Genomic DNA, 17,808 nt, shown 5'->3' on the forward strand with positions numbered 1-17,808 from the left:
CCCCCCCCCCCCCCCCTCATAGTTCTCCTTTAAAGACAATATCTATAAAACTCACAATACCGTCAGAGATATACAAATTGTGAAAGCTCCAGGAGAAATATGGACCCCCCCGGACCCACCATGGCAGGCTGTGAAATGATTTTTCACGTCTCATTTCCTCTTATGAGGATCAGGCTCATTCTCCAATCACTCAGCCTGATAACAGATCAGGTAACACTTGCACCGGTCTGACATACCCAGATGATCTCTGCCAGTGGAGAGCAAAACCCCCCGTCCTCCTCTTCCCACAGCCCCGTCATCGGATATTAGTATGCAAAGCGGTTCTGGGGGACCCAGAGACACTTACTGTTTGATGCGTCTGATGTTAGATTTTTTTCAGAATGACGGAAATGTTATTAAACTTCTGTAACCCGTGTGGAATATTGCAGGAGAAGAGGAACAGATCCTTCTCTTAGAAGTCCACCACAACAAAACAAAAAAATAAGGAGAATAATGGAAAATAAGTAATAAATGATGGTATGTGTCAGCCATGATGGATTTTCTCCCCATTTCCTTACTATTATAATCTCATTCTTTAACCATATTTCACAAACTGGAACAAGCGAGCAAAACTTCAATCAAACAGCGGCGTTTGATTCTTTGCAGCGCCCCCATTATCACCTGCCAATCAGCAGCAGTCAAAAGCTGCTGCTGGAATAGGCCAATGTGTTATGTTTTGTTTCAGCTGACATCACGGTGCTGAGTTGCCTTCACCCTACAAAGTATTAAAACTAGATTGCAGCTTCCCGTCTTTGATTCTGCAACCATGTAAAGCTCCGTCGTGTATCCTGTGAGCGTGCATCGCTTAGCAGAACCTGGTTCTGACCGATCAGCCTTGATCCGGTGTTCGCAGCGCGCGTGAGTCTCACTCCTTCCTGCCAAGTATAAACAGAGATTGCAGGTTCTGGGTTCACTACTGGAGATTTCACATATAAGAGGATTCATAGAATATATGACCAGATTTACAACTGGAAATGTTGGGTCTTTTCTCACTTCTAGTCCCAGTGGCAATGGTCACCCTCACTTTTAGCCCCAGTGACAATGGTCACCAGTCTCAGTGGCAATGGTCACCCTTGCCTTCAGTTCCATTGACAATGGTCACCCTTGCCTTCAGTCTCAGTGGCAATGGTCACCCTCACTTTCAGTCTCAGTGACAATGGTCACCCTTATCTTTAGTCCCAGTTACAATGGTCACCCTTACCTTCAGTTCCATTGACAATGGTCACCCTTGCCTTCAGTCCTAGTGACAATGGTCACCCTTGCCTTCAGTCCTAGTGACAATGGTCACCCTTGCCTTCAGTCCTAGTGACAATGGTCACCCTTACCTTCAGTTCCATTGGCATTGGTCACCCTTACCTTCAGTTCCATTGACAATGGTCACCCTTGCCTTCAGTCCTAGTGACAATGGTCACCCTTACCTTCAGTTCCATTGGCATTGGTCACCCTTACCTTCAGTTCTATTGGCATTGGTCACCCTTACCTTCAGTTCCATTGACATTGGTTACCCTTACCTTCAGTTCTATTGGCATTGGTCACCCTTACCTTCAGTTCCATTGGCATTGGTCACCCTTACCATCAGTCCTAGTGACAATGGTCACCATTACCTTCAGTCCCAGTGACAATGGTCACCCTTACCTTCAGTCCCATTGACATTGGGCACCCTTACCTTCAGCTCCAGTGACAATGTGTCACACCTAGGCACATAGGGCAAATCTTGCAATCAGTAGAGATGAGGCTGGGCTTGTGAACTCACCTAAGTTCACCCAAGCCTCCTCAAAACTCTGACCACCACCTCCGACTCCCAGCCCGAATCATGGTGGCAATTCTGGAAATGGGGGATATCTGTGGATTTGCCTTTTATGGTGTGTTTTAAGGCTCAGTGACCCCTGACGATCGTTGTGATTTGACTTTTACCCTAAAAATAGTGCTATCATTACTAAAATAGCATCAAATCAGCTGATATGAGCAATAATCTGATCTTTTTTAAATAATACATCATCCAGTATGCATTGGTGAGCTGACCTGGCTGCCCCCTTTACTTGTATCAGAAATTGTATAAACACTTCAGAATAGTCATCACATCCCATCTAAATGTCAGGGGAGTACAGCTGGGCCGTGAGTGGAACCCCATGACAGGGACGATAAGAAAAATCCAAGATCGAGGTACCAGAGGAGAATCCAAAAAAGTGTGGTCAAGTCCAATCCGGTTCGAGACAGGCAGCTAGGTTCAGAAACGGAAAGGCAGGCCAAAGGGTCGATAAATCAGGAGTCCAGGCAAAGGGTCAGGAAGTAGCAGCTTCACACACAGGAGGCTGGGCAATCACACCATAGAGGTAGAATAACTCAGCAACAAGCCAAGGCTCTGACTCGATTAAATACCCAGAGAAACCTAGGACCACCCCCTGGTTGACAAGACGACCAGAAAGCTTCCCTATCCAGGAGCCAATAGCAGGTCCGAAGGGGCGGATGGTGTGTGCTGGGAACCTCCCCCAGCCTGGCTAACACCTGAAAACGCTAAGTGGGCGCGGGCCCACTACACACAGGAGGCTGGGCAATCACACCATAGAGGTAGAAGAACTCAGCAACAAGCCAGGGCTCTGACTGGAGTAAATACCCAGGGAAACCTAGGACCACCGTCTGGTTGCCAAGACGACCAGGAAGCTTCCCTATCCAGGAGCCAATAGAAGGGGCTGATGGTGTGTGCTGGGAACCTCCCCCAGCCTGGCTAACACCTGAAAACACTAAGTGGGCGAGGGCGCAGCCTGTGTACCACGTGCGCCAGCTACCCTGGCGCCAGGAGTCCTGCCAGGAGGAGGGAGACCCCGTACCCTGCCCCGCCACTGGCGACCCTGGTAGGGAGCGGCAACCCTGGTTCCCCGACACTAAAACATAATTTCACCGGTAATCATGTCCATGTATTTGCATTGCAGTGTTCGGCTCTGCGGAGCTTCATCAGCAATGGCATGAAAGTTATTTTTCAGTGAGATGTTAACGAGCCGCATAAGCTACACGGTGTTAATTAAGCACTTTGGTGATTTGATAAAAATGCATTAATTGGAAATCTGCTGTACAATAGGAATTAAAATGAATTAAAAAAAGACAAGGATGCAACGCACAGTTATAAAGTGATTTGCTTTTATGAAAGGACGCATTGTATTATACGTTCAAGAAACAAGGTCACTCGATGCTTTACTTAGCGGTAGGTGATTGACAGGTGGTGCTGCTGTGGGTGTCAGAGATGCACAAGAACCAGTGGCGTAACAATCGCCATAGCGACCCAGGTAGCCGCTATGGGGCCCGGGCACAGGGGGGCCCAGCCAGGGCCGCCTGGGTCGCTATGGCATGTGGGGGTGCTGGATGTCACAGACACATTTCCCTCATAGCCGCTGCGGAGCTGTGTCAGACGAGGGCTATGTTTGGAATGGAGGCGGGGCCCGCCTCCTCTTACATGACTGGCCAGCGACCAGTGATGTAAGAGAAGGCGGGGCCTGTCGATCACAGAGGCGCTGACAGGTAAGAGATCTCAGAGCCCACTATAGAGAGTCTATGGTGGGCTCTGCAGGGTCACTCTCCGCTGGGGCTCTGCAACTAGCAATCGCGGGGCCCCATACAAAATGTTGCTATGGGGCCCTGTGATTTGTAGTTACGCCCCTGACAAGAACATTGACGCTTATACACACATGTGCCCATCGGATCTTGGTAAGTACGGATCTGCATAGGGGGAGGGTAGGAGTATTTAGGCCAGGGGGTGGGGACAGAAGGGACAAGTGTGCTTTGTTTTAAAGCGCACAGATCCTTTAAAAGGGAACATTATCCTTTTGTGCTGCCGAGGAACTGGGAGGCCACACTGTTGCCACTGACGGCGCTGGTCTCACACCGACAATCGAAAACCACGCCGGCTGCTTTCCTGACTTTCATGACTATGACACACTGTCATTGTGATCACGGGCTGGCAGGTGTGTTTAGAAGCAAACCTGCCAGCCCGAGCTGTCAATGAGCCTCGTACAGAAAGAAGGGCACCGCGACAGCTGAAAGGGTCAGGCTACAGCGATGACATTTACAGCGATGAGCTTAAAAAGTGAAGGATTATAAAGTGGAATTGTTTTTATATTTTGTGCATTTCTCAGACTATTAAAAATAAAGGATATTTATTAAAACCGACGCTGCTACGTTTGGTCTGGGCACCATTTACCTCCTGAAAGGGTTAAGTCACCATCACTGGACAGGAGAATGCTGCTTACCTACTGACTCCCTGCACCTCCGGGGGAACCAATGCTCTCCACCATATCAGCACCACCTCTCTCTCCCCCCCCTCCAGCTATCAGGCCCATCCATGCGTCAGCTCTGCGGTCTCAGTCCTGCCCTGCCAGGAAGCATCAAAGCCGAGGTGTGAAAAAAAAAATAATACCGGCATCTGCTCCTCTCCGCAGACTGGGTGCAGCTGATCCGACACCTTGGCACGGGTACCTGTGGGGGTGGATTCTGATTTTCCATAACCTTGATCTGAACGGAAGGACACGTTTCCCCCCCGCCCCCCCTTCAGTGGAAGCCGGCACCGTGCTGACTGGTATGGAAAATGGTACAGGCACGGCCTCAGGATTTTCCTTTTGATGTTTTATAGGCGATTAACACGGTAACTCGGAGCTGTGAAAGCTGCGACAACTACCACCGGCATTCCGCCGGCATCCAGCACCTCGGGAGGGCAAGTGACACGGCCAGCTCATGCATCCTTGGGATCTCCTGCTGTGGTGGCACTACAAATTCCAGCCAGAAAAGGATGAGTGCATAGGCCGGCGAGATAAGAGCAGCAAAAGACTGACGCGCTATATCAGGAGAACCACACACAGGCAGACAGTTATAAGAGACGTGTCTGGAATGAGCACTTAGGCTCGTGTGACGTCTATGTCCAATAAATGGACGTGTTGGATTATTCTACTGTGCGCTGGCGATTCCTTTTCCTATATTGTGTCTGCACGGTGCCATCCGTGTCCATCACTACAAGCAGCATTGTCTTCGTAGGCCTTGATTGCTGCAAGGTGTGCGGAGGATTTCCCCTTCTATACAATCTGGAATGAGCACAACTTGTGCCATTCAGGTGACTCCCAGGCAGGGCCGGATTTACTCTCCCTGCTGCCCCAAGGCCAGATTCCGCAATGCGCCCCCCCCCCCCCCCCCCCCCAAAATCCAAGAAGCCGCCCCCCCCCCCTCCCTCCCCGCCAACGCTCCCCATCAATGAAGAATGGCAACCAGAAGGCAGGGCGGCAGTGTCAGTTTTAATTTTTTTTTTTATTGCTTCTTTACTTTTTTATCACTTTATTTATTTGTATTTATTTTTTTACTTTAAGATTTTTATTCATCTTATCGTTTACTTTTTTAATAATTTGTTTAATCTTATTATTTGTTTATTTTTTTATAATTATTTTCTTATTTTTTGATCATTTGTTTCTTATTATTTTTTACTTTTGAATCACCTTTTTTATTATTTATTCTTATTTTTTTTCCACCTGACTTTATTGCTATCACACAGGAGCTAGTTAACAAGCCCCCTGTGTGATAGCAATTGTCAACGACAGGTTCTCTTTATTGAACCTGTCACCTCCAATACAGGAGTTCTGGCACAGCTCTCCCCTCTCACTCTGTACACGAAGCGGCAGGGTTATTTCTAACCCTGCCGCTCTGCTCCCTACATAGGCGGCCAGTAAGAGGAGAGAGACTCGTCGACGGAGCCAGCGAGGAGAGAGGTAGGTGCAGGTGGGAAGGGGAGGACGGACCGGCTGCAGACGACTTTTTACAAGTGATCTCGGCGTCATCGCTGAGATCAATTATAAACGTACAATCGGCTTCCTCACACTACATTTAGTCCTGCTTGTGCAAAGCAGGACTAAATGTAGAAAGCGCAACTTACCGCCTGGCGCCCGGAACTTCACCACAAGGACACCGCTGCCGGGCCTCGGTGGCCTTGTGGGGAAACCGGCCCTGCTCCCAGGCCTAAGGGGTGATAATGGACAATTCTGAGGGTTGTGGTGTTACCGGCTGCTGAAGGATGGTTCCATGAAGGTGCCGCATTCACCTGCCGGCACGGTGGACTGAACTAATGCAGATATGTCCCTAATCGTCACCTTCTGTACACATGGATGAGTATGTTCCTTGTAAAATCTTACAATACTCTTACAAAGGAGGCTGGACATAGACAGTAGAGGGCAATGCAGACGTGATAAAACCACCCTTAGGACGTCCCAATATCCAAGCCATGCAGAATGCTCCATAAACTAGCAAAATCGGCTTTGATCAAGAAAAAAAATGCGATGTGCTGCAAGAGCAACCAATCAGAAATCAGTTTTTAGCAACTGTGAGTGGGCAGACTATGAAAAGATGGCTTATGATTGGTTGTTACAGGTTGCTGCACTGTGTAGCTATTTGCACTCTCTTACTTAAGAAGTAGTCAGCGTAAGTATGGTGACACAATGTGGCGTGTAATTATTTGCAGCAGAGGAAACCGAGAGACCCATGTCCATGCTGCCACATATATATGTAAGGCCCGGTGAGAAAGGGTTAAGGAGGGATTGCACTTTTTCTGCAAGACATTGTAAATATCGACCAATAAAATGACAAAATATAACTTTTTGTAACTGGATTTTTTTTTTTTTCTCTGCAACTGTCAAAACTCTCCTTCCTCCTCTGACAACCTGAGCGTGAACATCACCCACGAAACAATAATAATCTCATCAACTGCAATTTTCTTTTACTATCCCTGTAGACATCTCAATGCTGCAAACAGTCTCTCAGCATTCCGATCTTCTCACAGTTCACATTCGTATAACCTGAAAACTCCACCAACCGGCTCGGAAGGGGATTTTGAAAGATTAAAAAAAAAAAATCTGAAATATTTCATGCAAATTTACCTCCCCTCCGCTCTTCCCAAGACCTCCTTCTTTCCAGCTCCCTCGTCAACTCCTCCCATGCTCGCCTCCAAGACTTCACTAGAGTCTCTCCCATCCTCTGGAACTCTCTACCTCAACCTGTCCGTCTGTCTCCCACACTGAGTCCGCCTATCTCCCACTTAAGACTCATCTCTTCAGGGAAGCCGATCCCACCTCAACCTAACCCCTGAAATATAAATTTCTTAAAGAATTCATCCCCACACAGCTACCTCCTCATGTATCACTGGCCCCTCCCTTTTAGATTGTAAGCCCTTAGGGGCAGGGCCCTCCTCACCATCTTGTCTTGAATTGTAATGTCTTCCTTATATTGTAAAGCGCTGCGCAAACTGTTGGCGCTCTATAAATCCTGAATAATAATAATGTATATGAAATGGAAGAGCTACAGGCTAGTAGACAAGACACCTTAGATACCTTTAGATCAATGTGGGCCTGTTGGTCCTACTTCATCGGTACGCTTTCGCACACAGGAAGTGGCTACACGGACGGTATCGTCCCCCATTGTCAATTGAGTCTCCCCAAAATGGTGCTTCAACACTCTACACCGCCCGGCCCCTTCAAACCATGACCCTAACCCACCTCCTCCTCCCCGCGCTCTATCCCTATCCCACTCTCTCTCTCACGGACCACGTATGCCTATTACCCTTCTTTCTCCGAGTCACCTGAACACTCCGACAAATGGTATCAGAAAAGCAGCGGCCAACATGTCATATTCACTACGACGGGTCGGAGAACCGCGTTCACAAAATAAGCACGCCTCAGCTCCGGTGTACACGGTCACATATGCTTACCTTAAAGTGACATTAAACCCTCAGATTTTTTAACATAAAACAATACTGTAATGTGCGCCTTACTGTAATCCATGGTTGTTTCCCTTCTCTTTGCTGCTCTTCCTTTGGAATCTGTATCTGTTCTCATGCTTGGAGAAAACTTCCCTTTTCAGCTCAGGGCCTCTTCCTGTAGTGCTGGCTCAGATTACAAGCCTATACACAGACACCGTGTGAGACAAGGCAGTCTGCTGAAAACAGAAGTTCTCTCCAAGCATGAGAACAGATACAGATTTAAAAGGAAGAGCAGCAAAGAGAAGGGAAACAACCATGGATTACAGTAAGGCGCACATTACAGTATTGTTTTATGTTAAAAAATCTGAGGGTTTAATGTCACTTTAAGCATCTCAGGGAACATACAAGAAACGCAGGTGTCTGTCTTGCAACTGTGATAGTTTGGGGGAATATAGCACAATGGTGAGCGCTAAGTGACCACTCCTGCAGCCGACTTTAACATAAAAAAGGACTTTATTCATTCAAAGGGTGAACAGTCCATGAACTTCACAAAACCAACTTGCTTTTCTTCAGCATAAATAAACCATAACAGTTCATCGGACTCTCATCAACACATCATGTTTTGGGTCATCTGGCTGTCCCATACACTCCCACTGTGATAGTCCCAGGACTTGCCCTGGAAATACAGTTCTCAGCAGCTTTCCTCAGCTGAAGGCCTGTTAGTATTCACCCCTTGTCTCTCTCTGCCTCCCCGACAGGTATCTCAGGGTCACAGACCCTCTGGACCTCTCCAACCTTCCTAGCTGTGTCCCTTGTGCTCACGCACGCAGCAGAGTCTGCCTGTCGTCGTGTGCCTCTTGCACACCCACAACTTTCCTCTTGTGAACCTGACCGTTTTGTAGCGCGTTCCACGCTCGACGAACGCTCTACAAAACGCTCAAAAATATAAATCCCATCGTATTCAATGGTCTCGTTCCCACCTTGGCGTATTTCCGCCCGTCTCTAACGCGCTACAAAACGACCCACGCCTGAAAAGGTACAGGTACTACTTTGGGCCGTTTTGTTGCACGTTTCCATTGGGATACAGCCAAGAAGCCTTTGGAAACGCGCGACAAACGTGCATATGCAATACGCCTAGGTGTGAACGAGACCTAAAGCACTGGGCTGGCTTCCTAATAAGGCCGCTCTCAGCCACCTGATCAGCCCAAACTGGCCACTGGCAACACCTGGCCCCAGGACTGGAGATCCCATCCAACTATAGTCTGGAAAACCTGGAAGGAACTGAACAGTCAGTTCCTCCACTCCTAAGGTATTCACATTGTGGAACCTCTCAGGCTGAGAGTCCTGGGCGCCAAAGTTGCCATACTACACCGTGGCATTGCCACGCACTGCCACACAACTAAAACTGCCATAAACTACCAAAGCACCCCCTTTCCTAATCTTTTCTGTCTCCTCTTCGACCCTTCACTGATATGGTTGACGATTTGAATATCTTAATTGTCTCTGTATTTGATTGGAACCCGGATGAGGGTTAACTGTATCACTTTTGTATTCTTTATAAAATCTCAATAAAAATACTTTGAAACAACAACAAAAAAAGAACAAATGAAAACAGTACGATTGCTACTCACACATGACATTGAGAAACACGTTGTCCGATGCCAGGACCACTTTCTCCCTCGTGGCCCGGTCGTAGATCCCAACGTGGCATTCGTAGGGTCCGTTGTCTGAAATGCGCACCTCCGGCAGCCTGGCGGAACAAGGAGGAAAATGAAAAGCAGTTAATTACCTCATCCAAGCGGAGCGATCCTGTGTACACAGGACGGCCCCAGTCGAGATCCAATAACCATAAGAAGAAAAAAAAAAGAAAGGTTTTATTAGGAAGATAGTGGCCATTGTAATGGAGAAAGCGCTATGCGGGTTTTATGAACTGTGAAAATGATCGTTTCATCTCCCGGCGCGCGCCTGCGCGCATTCACACCGCAAACTTTCCTTTGAAGTGTAATGAGGTTTTAAGGCAAATAACAGAAAAATATCAGATTATTGCAAAATCTCAAGGAAATTTGAAACGGAGCGCGCTGATTTTATGCCCAGACAAGCACAGGCGGTCCTGGAATAACGAATCTACCAATTAAAAATAACCTTGACAAAAAAAGGAAACAGCTTAACATCGAACAAACATGTAATTACATTTGATTTCCACTTTCCTGACACTGCAAACAATAACTGTTTTGTTTCCATAATCATTTTAATTCGCAAAGTGTTACCTGCACGGCCCGTGTCGATGGGGGCTTCGCTCTTTACCCAGTGGGATGGTTGGGCTCATTCACAGAAACTCCATTCAAGATATTCTATATGGCCAAAAGTATGTGGACTCCCCTCCCAGTGATGGAGCTCAGGTGTCTCCAGTGAAGGTTCTGGGAATCCTCCATCATACAAAAACATTGTAGACAAGTGTGCTCTTCCAGCCATGTGGTCACAGTTTTGTGAAGACCCTTTTCTGTTCCACCATGACTGTCCCCTGTGTACAAAGCCAGCTCCATAAAGACATGGTGTGACCAGGTTGGTGTGTAGGAGCTTGAGTGTCCTGCACAGAGCCCTGACCTCAATCTTAAAGATCTCCTTTGAGATAAATTGTAACCCTTCCAAATGATGGAACCCAGGTGTCTCCAGTGAAGGTTCTGTTAATACTACATCATACAAAGACATTGTATACTATTGTGCTCTTCCAGCACTTGTGGTAACAGTTTGGTGAAGACCCTTTTCTGTTCCACCATGACTGCCCCCTGTGTACAAAGCCAGCTCCATAAAGACATGGTGGCACCCGTTTGGTGGAGAAACTCAAGTGTCCTGCACAGAGCCCTGACCTCAATCCTACTGAACACCTTTGGGAAGTGAAACTCTGAATGTGAGCCAGGTCTTCTCATCCAATCCATGGTGTGACCTACTGGTGTGGAGGAACTGGAGTGTCCTGCACAGACCCCCAACCTCAACCCTACTGAACACCTTTGAGATAATTGGGACCCTTCCAAATGATGGAGATCAGGTGTCTCCAGTGAAGGTTCTGGGAATCCTCCATCATACAACGACATTGTAAACAAGTGTGCTCTTCCAGCCTTGTGGTCACAGTTTGGTGAAGGCCCTTTTCCGTTCCACCATGACTGTCCCCTGGGTACAAAGACAGAGCCATAAATACATGGTGTGACCAGTTTGGTGGATGAACTCGAGTGTCCTGCACAGAGCCCTGACCTCAACCCAACTGAACACCTTTGGGAATGAAGAGAAACACAGATTATGAGCCAGGTCTTCTCAACCAACATCAGTACCTGACCTCACAGATGAACACAAATCCAACAGACAGCTTCGAAAATACTATGGGAAGTCTTTCCAGAAGAGTGGAGGTTGTTATAGACACAAAGAGGGACAACTCTATATTAATGGTCATAGGGCAGGGATGGGGGAATTGCAGGCAACTCTAGGAGGGGTGTTTTGTAGTCCTATTACATTCCCTGTTCAAGTATGATAACACTGCTCCTCTATAGATACAGTACAGTGAGTGAGTGTTGTCACCCTAGGGCAGGAAGTGTGTTACTGGCGGGGGTCACCAGGTGAAAACAAAGGTAAAATAAGCCTGAATAAAGAAAACGAAAGCAGCCACCGCATCTGAGGATCGGTAAGCTGCAATATGTGACATTTTTGTTCTTTCGATACGCTTTAAGTCTTACATTCAGGCTACTACGGTACATATACAGGAAATGATGGTCTGCCGGGGTCTCTTCTACAAATACCGCAATTCTCTAAACAGAAGAGCTTTCCCTTAACACTGGACCCCAAACAGGAAGTCTCGGCTCTCAATGTCTCTCCCGGGAGGCTCGGCATCAGATTGCATTCATTTGTATGGAATAAACTATCAGATGGCGGAGAGTTGTTAGGATTACGGGGCCCGTTGGCTAGATTGCTGCGCTGATATTCGGTATCGTCATCGTTCAGCCTGCGGAGGACATTATAGCTGCAGAACATAAAGCTATTTAAGATAATAGTCAAAAATCTCTTTATAGATATAAATGTGAGGCGAGGGAGGAAAAAGCATCATAATTAAAGCAGGCGCAGAGCTCTATCTATGCAAAGTCAAAGGCAATCCCTGCCGAGCTGCCGTATACACAGCCCACAGATCCTATATACTCCGTCATGACATTACTAATGTGATGCATAGAGCTCCTGTGATTGACCCTTTCTGGTGCGTTGCATGGGTGCAGAGCATGAGAAGGGTGACACTGCTGTACTGCATTTCTGGGTGCTACATGGGTGCAAAGCATGATGAGGGTGACAACGCTGTACTGCATTTCTGGGTGCTACAATGGTGCAAAGCATGATGAGGGTGACAACGCTGTATTGCATTCCTGGGTGCTACATGGGTGCAGAGAATGAGGAGGGTGACAATGCTGTACTGCATTCCTGTTTACCAAATGGGTTCAGAACATGAAGAGCATGAAAATGGGAAAGCACACAAACAGGACATGCAATGTTATGCTTTGCAAGTGTGAATGGGGGCTCAAGTGCAAAGGTGTGGAAGCAGTCTGACCCAAGCCCCCACCGGTGCTACCCAATCAAATTCCAACTTCTATAGCACACTGCGCAGGTTGAGGCCGAGGACACATGCAGCACCCCAAGGCATGCTGGGACTTGTATTACGTGTAACAGGCATGACGGGCGGTGGGCAGTGCGTTGCGGTCAGCGTCCCCCTCTGATCCGGGACACCGATCTCGAAGACCCCAGGACTAATACTTCACGACTATAAATAAGTAAACGGGACTGAGAGTTCATAGTGAAGGATTTGCTCCGGGTCTTGTTGGAAGTTTTCCTCTACACTGAGCTATATTCTTACGCGATATATTATTTAGACGTGTTTCTTAATAATTCACAACGCCATTTATACATCTGTCAAGCTGGAGGAACACAGAAGACTTGATTTACCACTCGACTCTCCTCGCCGTGCATTCCGCTTGACAACGGCGGTCGGCTTTATCGCTAATGACGCGTAAAGAACAACTCTTGTGTTAATTACAAAGCCGCGCGTTGGGACCGAGACGACGAGCTGATCGAAATCATTGAGCACATGGAGGGGGAAGAGCTGACACCCTACCATGACACCCTCACAAACTATGTAGAGACGGCCTCCGTGACATCGTGCTGATTGATAGCTCGAGCGTGGGCTTAGCTGTGATGGGCTGAGGAGCAGCGGCCGCGCAAAAGGAACAAAAAAAGCAGCGCCTGCATATGTAATAAAGTGACTATGGCGGCCCCCACATACATATATTATGAGAAGAAAAAAAATACACGGAGAGGCACAAGACTGTAAAACAATGGAAACAACTGTCATAAATAAATCACTTCATTGCCGTCTGACTGGTTCCTGAGCCGTACAACATGGTGCATGCCGTACTGCATAAGTGCAGCTCAATGGTTAGCACATCTGCCCTGCAGCACTAGGGGTCGTTGGATTGAACCCCAACCGGGGCACTATCTGCATTGAGTTTGCATGTTCTCCCTGTGCGGGTTAGCTTCAAGCAGGGGGGTCCCTAGCCTTTTCGCCGCTTGAGGTTGTGGTGGGAGAAGGGTGGGTGGTACATGCTATGGGGGGGGGGGGCAGTCTGGCCGGCACCATACACATCTCTCAGCTCTTCGGAACCTGGGATGCTCTGGCTGGCATCACCGCTCAGCTCCTGGCAACCTGAGCAGAACGCTGGTCAGAGCATCCCAGGTTCTGGAGAGCTGACCTGGGAGAGATATGTGTGACCCTTACACATCTCCCCACTTGGCTCTTAGCAACCTGGGATGCTCTGGTGGCAAGGGGGGTGGCAGGCACACTGCAAACATTGTGCATGCCGCTCTGCCTGCCACCCCGTCCACGTGCCCAAAAAGATGCCGCCTGAGGCAACAACCTCGGACTGCCACATTCTAGCACATCTGCCCTGCAGCACAGGGGGTTATTGGTTTGAACCCCAACTAGGGTGCTCTCTGCATGGAGTCTGCATGTTCTGCCTGTGCTTGTGTGGGTTAGCTCCGAGCAGGAGTGTCCCTAGCCTTTTCGCCACTTAAGGTTGTGGTTGGTGCATGCTAATTGGGGGGCAGTTTGGCATCATGCAAATTTCCTCGCTCAGCTCTTCGGAACCATGGACGCTTTGGCTGGCGTGCCCAAAGAGATGCTGCCTGAGGCAACAACCTCAGACTGCCGCATTCTAGGTACGACCCTGGCTCTGGGTGCTCTGGTTTCCTCCCACACTCCAATGAAATGCTGGAAGGCTAAGTGGCTCCTGGATACATCGGCCCTCGTATATATGCATGTGAGATAGGGCCCTTAGATTGTAAGCTCCTTCTCAGGGACTGATGTGAATGTACAATATATAAAGTGCTGTGTACAGGGACGCCACTCTATAAATACCTATGATTAAAAAAAATAAGACCCTAATGGCGCTGTTTGGTGTTATCTGTACACAGTATCGCTTTTGCCCATCAGGTTTGCGTCGCATACAGAAGCGGTGGCGGTTTCCGGCACCGCGAAGAGCACTCAGACATCTCCCCTTCCTCTTCTTTCGCCTGACACGGCCAAAGTTCCGGACTCGCCTGAGATGAAGTTGCGGTATCATGCCCCCCCCTTTTAAAGTGGATTAAGGACGCCGGGCCGTGCATTCACTTTGGCAGTGGAGGAGTATTGATCAGGACGCCGCCAGCCGTCACCAGTCAGGATTCAGATAACAGCAGCGCTGGACGGAGACACCTTTCAGCAGCAATAGGGCAAAATCAATAAACTATTAATAACTTCATGGGATCAAGCGGATTGCTGGGTAATGCAGTTTAGCCGCTCGAGTTTACCAACACTGACAGCTCCTCAGAAGGGTAAGTAATTGTGTTACGGGAGCGGGAGCTGACACGGTGATCACAACAGAGAAGCTGAGAGAAGATAATGTAAGTATTAAATTCCACAGCTTTACCAACCTTCTCCACCCCACCCCCCTCTCCCATCCTAATCCGGCCCTGCTGCGGACATTGGGGGCCGAGGGCCACGCTGTACCCAATCTCTGGATCTGTATAAATATAAATATATGCAAAAATATCCAGAAAAACTTCTAAACAGCTAAATGTGGAGAAGCACTGCGCTCCGTTCATATATATGTAGTATGAGAACAAAAAAAAAATGCTCATCTTATTTTAATGAAATTCAGTCTAATGGAAAAGCTGGAGAGCAATTTAAAATAAATCACCGAACAACAAACATTCAGACTCTTACCTCAGCAAAGCTGAACTCCGGGCCGATATAGAAACGCGCCCGTTAATGCGGCTGTGCATTCATTAAAACATTAGGAGATATATTTATAAATGCAGCTAGCGTAAGAAGCGAGATGCGGCTCCGTGTCAGCCGGCTGTCATTCCCTGCACAGCAGGCCCGCGGACTGAGAGGGGAACAACAATGGGAGCCGATCAACGGTGCGACGCATGCGCATCGTAGCTCGTGAGCTCTCGCAAGCAGGGTCCTTCTGATATTTTTCGTATGGTATTGGACTGTAATTGTACTGTCTGCACATATGTTGTAAAGCGCTGCGCAAACTGTTGGCGCTATATAAATCCTGTATGATAATATGCTGAGAGGAGGAGAGAGCAGAGCAATGGTGTGAGGGACTGGACCGTCACTGGGGCTGCTGGAGGAGCCTGAGGGCTAGCCTCCTTCCTACTGACTATGGACCTAGAACTATGGAGATCCCCCCCCCTCAGACCTCTTGGGGTTACATGGAACTATTCTCCTAGGTTTATGTGTGGAGTGACAATACTGCATGTTTCCCCTGACATTACATGCAAGTGACCCTGTGTTCATTATAGGCAGCAGGCTGTCTGGAGTCACCATTGTTTGGGATGATCAAGCTCTTATCTTATTAAGGACATTCATTAGGTTCAAAGAGTGTTGGTGCTTAAGGAATTCCACTGCGGCACCCGGCTGTGTAGGGGTGGGAGATCTTCAACACACTAAACTCTTATCCGATTCTGTGAGGTATAAACTTCAATAAAGTCAGTTCTTGGTTTCCACTTCAGCCTTGGTGTTGTCTGATGATTGAGGAGTTTAGCTTTCTGTCCTAATGTATTGGTTCTGTCCAATAATTAGTCAGGTTTGGGCTGAGGACACTGGAATTCGGGTTCCAGCAGAGAGGAAGCTGATTTCTGACGGAGGTACCTAGTCGGGGTACCAGGCGGTCCATCACAAATGGCACATAATATTTCCCACAAGGCCAACCAGGGCCCGGACTTGGGGCAGCAAGGAGTAGAGGGGTGGCAGGGGTGTGGAATTCCTATCTCCTGATGCCTAGGACATGCAGTTCCGGGTGCCGGGCGGGTAGTTGTCTTCTACATTTAGCCCGGCTTTGGGCAAGCAGAGCCAAATGTACAGTGGGGGAATCCACCGCTTGTTTTGTACAAGTAATCCCGGTGATGTTGCCAAGATCACTTGTATGCAGCCTGCAGGTCTGCCATTCTCGATGGGGGAAGGGGCCCTTTTGGCGGGTAGGAGGGTGCATTGAGGAACCTGGCCTTTGGGCAGCAGACGCATTGAGGAACCTGGCCTTGGGGCAGCAGAGAGAGTAAATCCGGCCCTGACTGTTCCTATACGGTCCATCATAGGCTATGGGTTGAAAGGCAACCTGTGCTACTGATAGAGCTGCTAGGTGGACATGTGTGGGATTGTTTCTCTGTGTGGCTATTTTACACTTGGTTATTGCAACTTGCTGCATTGTACGTATTATAGAGCGGGCTTAGATTTATTTGTATCCGTTACAAAACCTCTTCTTACTTCTACCTGTACGGGACTCAATGTTCACTGCAGGTTGGAAGGCGACCAAGCTGCAATACTTCGGCCAGGTTCACACCTGCGCGAGCCATGACCGTGCAAAAAAAAAAAAGGTACAATACCTTTTTTCAGCAATTGCCGAGCAGATGTAACCACATTGAAATCAATAGGGCCGCGCAGCAACTGTGCATGATTGCGTGGTCCGGGATGTGCGTCCCAGGATCGTCCAGGTCTGCACCAGCCCTCAACTACCGTGTTTCCCCGAATATAAGACAGTGTCTTATATTTCTTTTTCTACGAAAAAAGACGCTAGGTCTTATTTTCCGGGGATGTCTTACCTGGCTGCAGCTGTCCGCTCTGCCGTCCAGGGAGCCACAGACAGGTGGCAGGCGTGCGTGCGGGAGGGAGCTGCGGCCAGCGCTCTGATGCCGTCCAGGGAGCCGCTCTGGGTGCTCTCTATGATCGGTGGCCACTACAAAGGCAAGATCTGAATGGGTTTTTGATAGCTGTCTCCATACAGCAGGATTCTACCACTCAAGTGATGACAGGTTTACTTCTAGTGTTTTAGTTGGTTACAGTGTATATACTAGCTATAAGTTATTAGGGGGCCAATGGAAGGATTCGGCTTAAGGTTAAAGTTCTAGTGGAATTTTCAAGGTTTGGTGTAAAGGTTTAATTTTAAAGGTGAGGCTGAGTTATTAAAGTGTAATGGGTCGAGTGAAGTGTTAGGGTCAGGCCCCACTGTAATTAACGCTTGTCTTCAGACCCATGGTGGGAAGCAGTGAGATCCATGAGCAGTAGGCCAAGCACCTTTGGGTGTTCCTCTCTAGAATCAGAGTGTTGAAGGGAAGCAGTTGTGACTACTTTCTCAGACTCACTGACTCTACAAGGGATCCTATCAGGCAGGTAAAGCTTGAGCTATCTCCGAGTTTTTGGCAGCTAACATTTTGAGGACTGGAAGCCTGCTGATTACCTTGATTCCCAGTTATGGGTTGCTCCTTTGTTCAGAGTCTACTACAATGAATTGTTGACTTGTGTGACCCATGTGTTGCCCATTTCTCCAGCGGGAACCTCTGTAGACAGCAAGCGTCTGCAAAAGATTGATTGTACAAAGCTACTACCCTTCTGTGCGCTACGCTACCGGTTGGCCTGGATATGCCGGCGAGGTCTGTAGCAAACATCTCTCATTGCATTCTAAGGCCTGTGGCTGTGTGGG

At 48.2% G+C, this 17,808-nt stretch overlaps 1 protein-coding gene across 1 annotated transcript in view; it reads right to left on the reverse strand.

Moving 5' to 3' along the window:
* The window catches only part of IGSF21 (immunoglobin superfamily member 21), a 426,138-nt gene that overhangs the window by 197,971 nt on the left and 210,359 nt on the right, over positions 1 to 17,808 (reverse strand). The window contains exon 4 of the mRNA XM_018558175.1: positions 9,391 to 9,509. Within this exon, the coding sequence (XP_018413677.1) occupies positions 9,391 to 9,509 (119 nt within the window). The remainder of the gene's footprint in view (positions 1 to 9,390; positions 9,510 to 17,808) is intronic.

Source organism: Nanorana parkeri, unplaced genomic scaffold (assembly GCF_000935625.1).
Source record: "Nanorana parkeri isolate BGI_ZX_2015 unplaced genomic scaffold, ASM93562v1 scaffold323, whole genome shotgun sequence".
Classification (NCBI taxonomy): Eukaryota; Metazoa; Chordata; class Amphibia; order Anura; family Dicroglossidae; genus Nanorana; species Nanorana parkeri.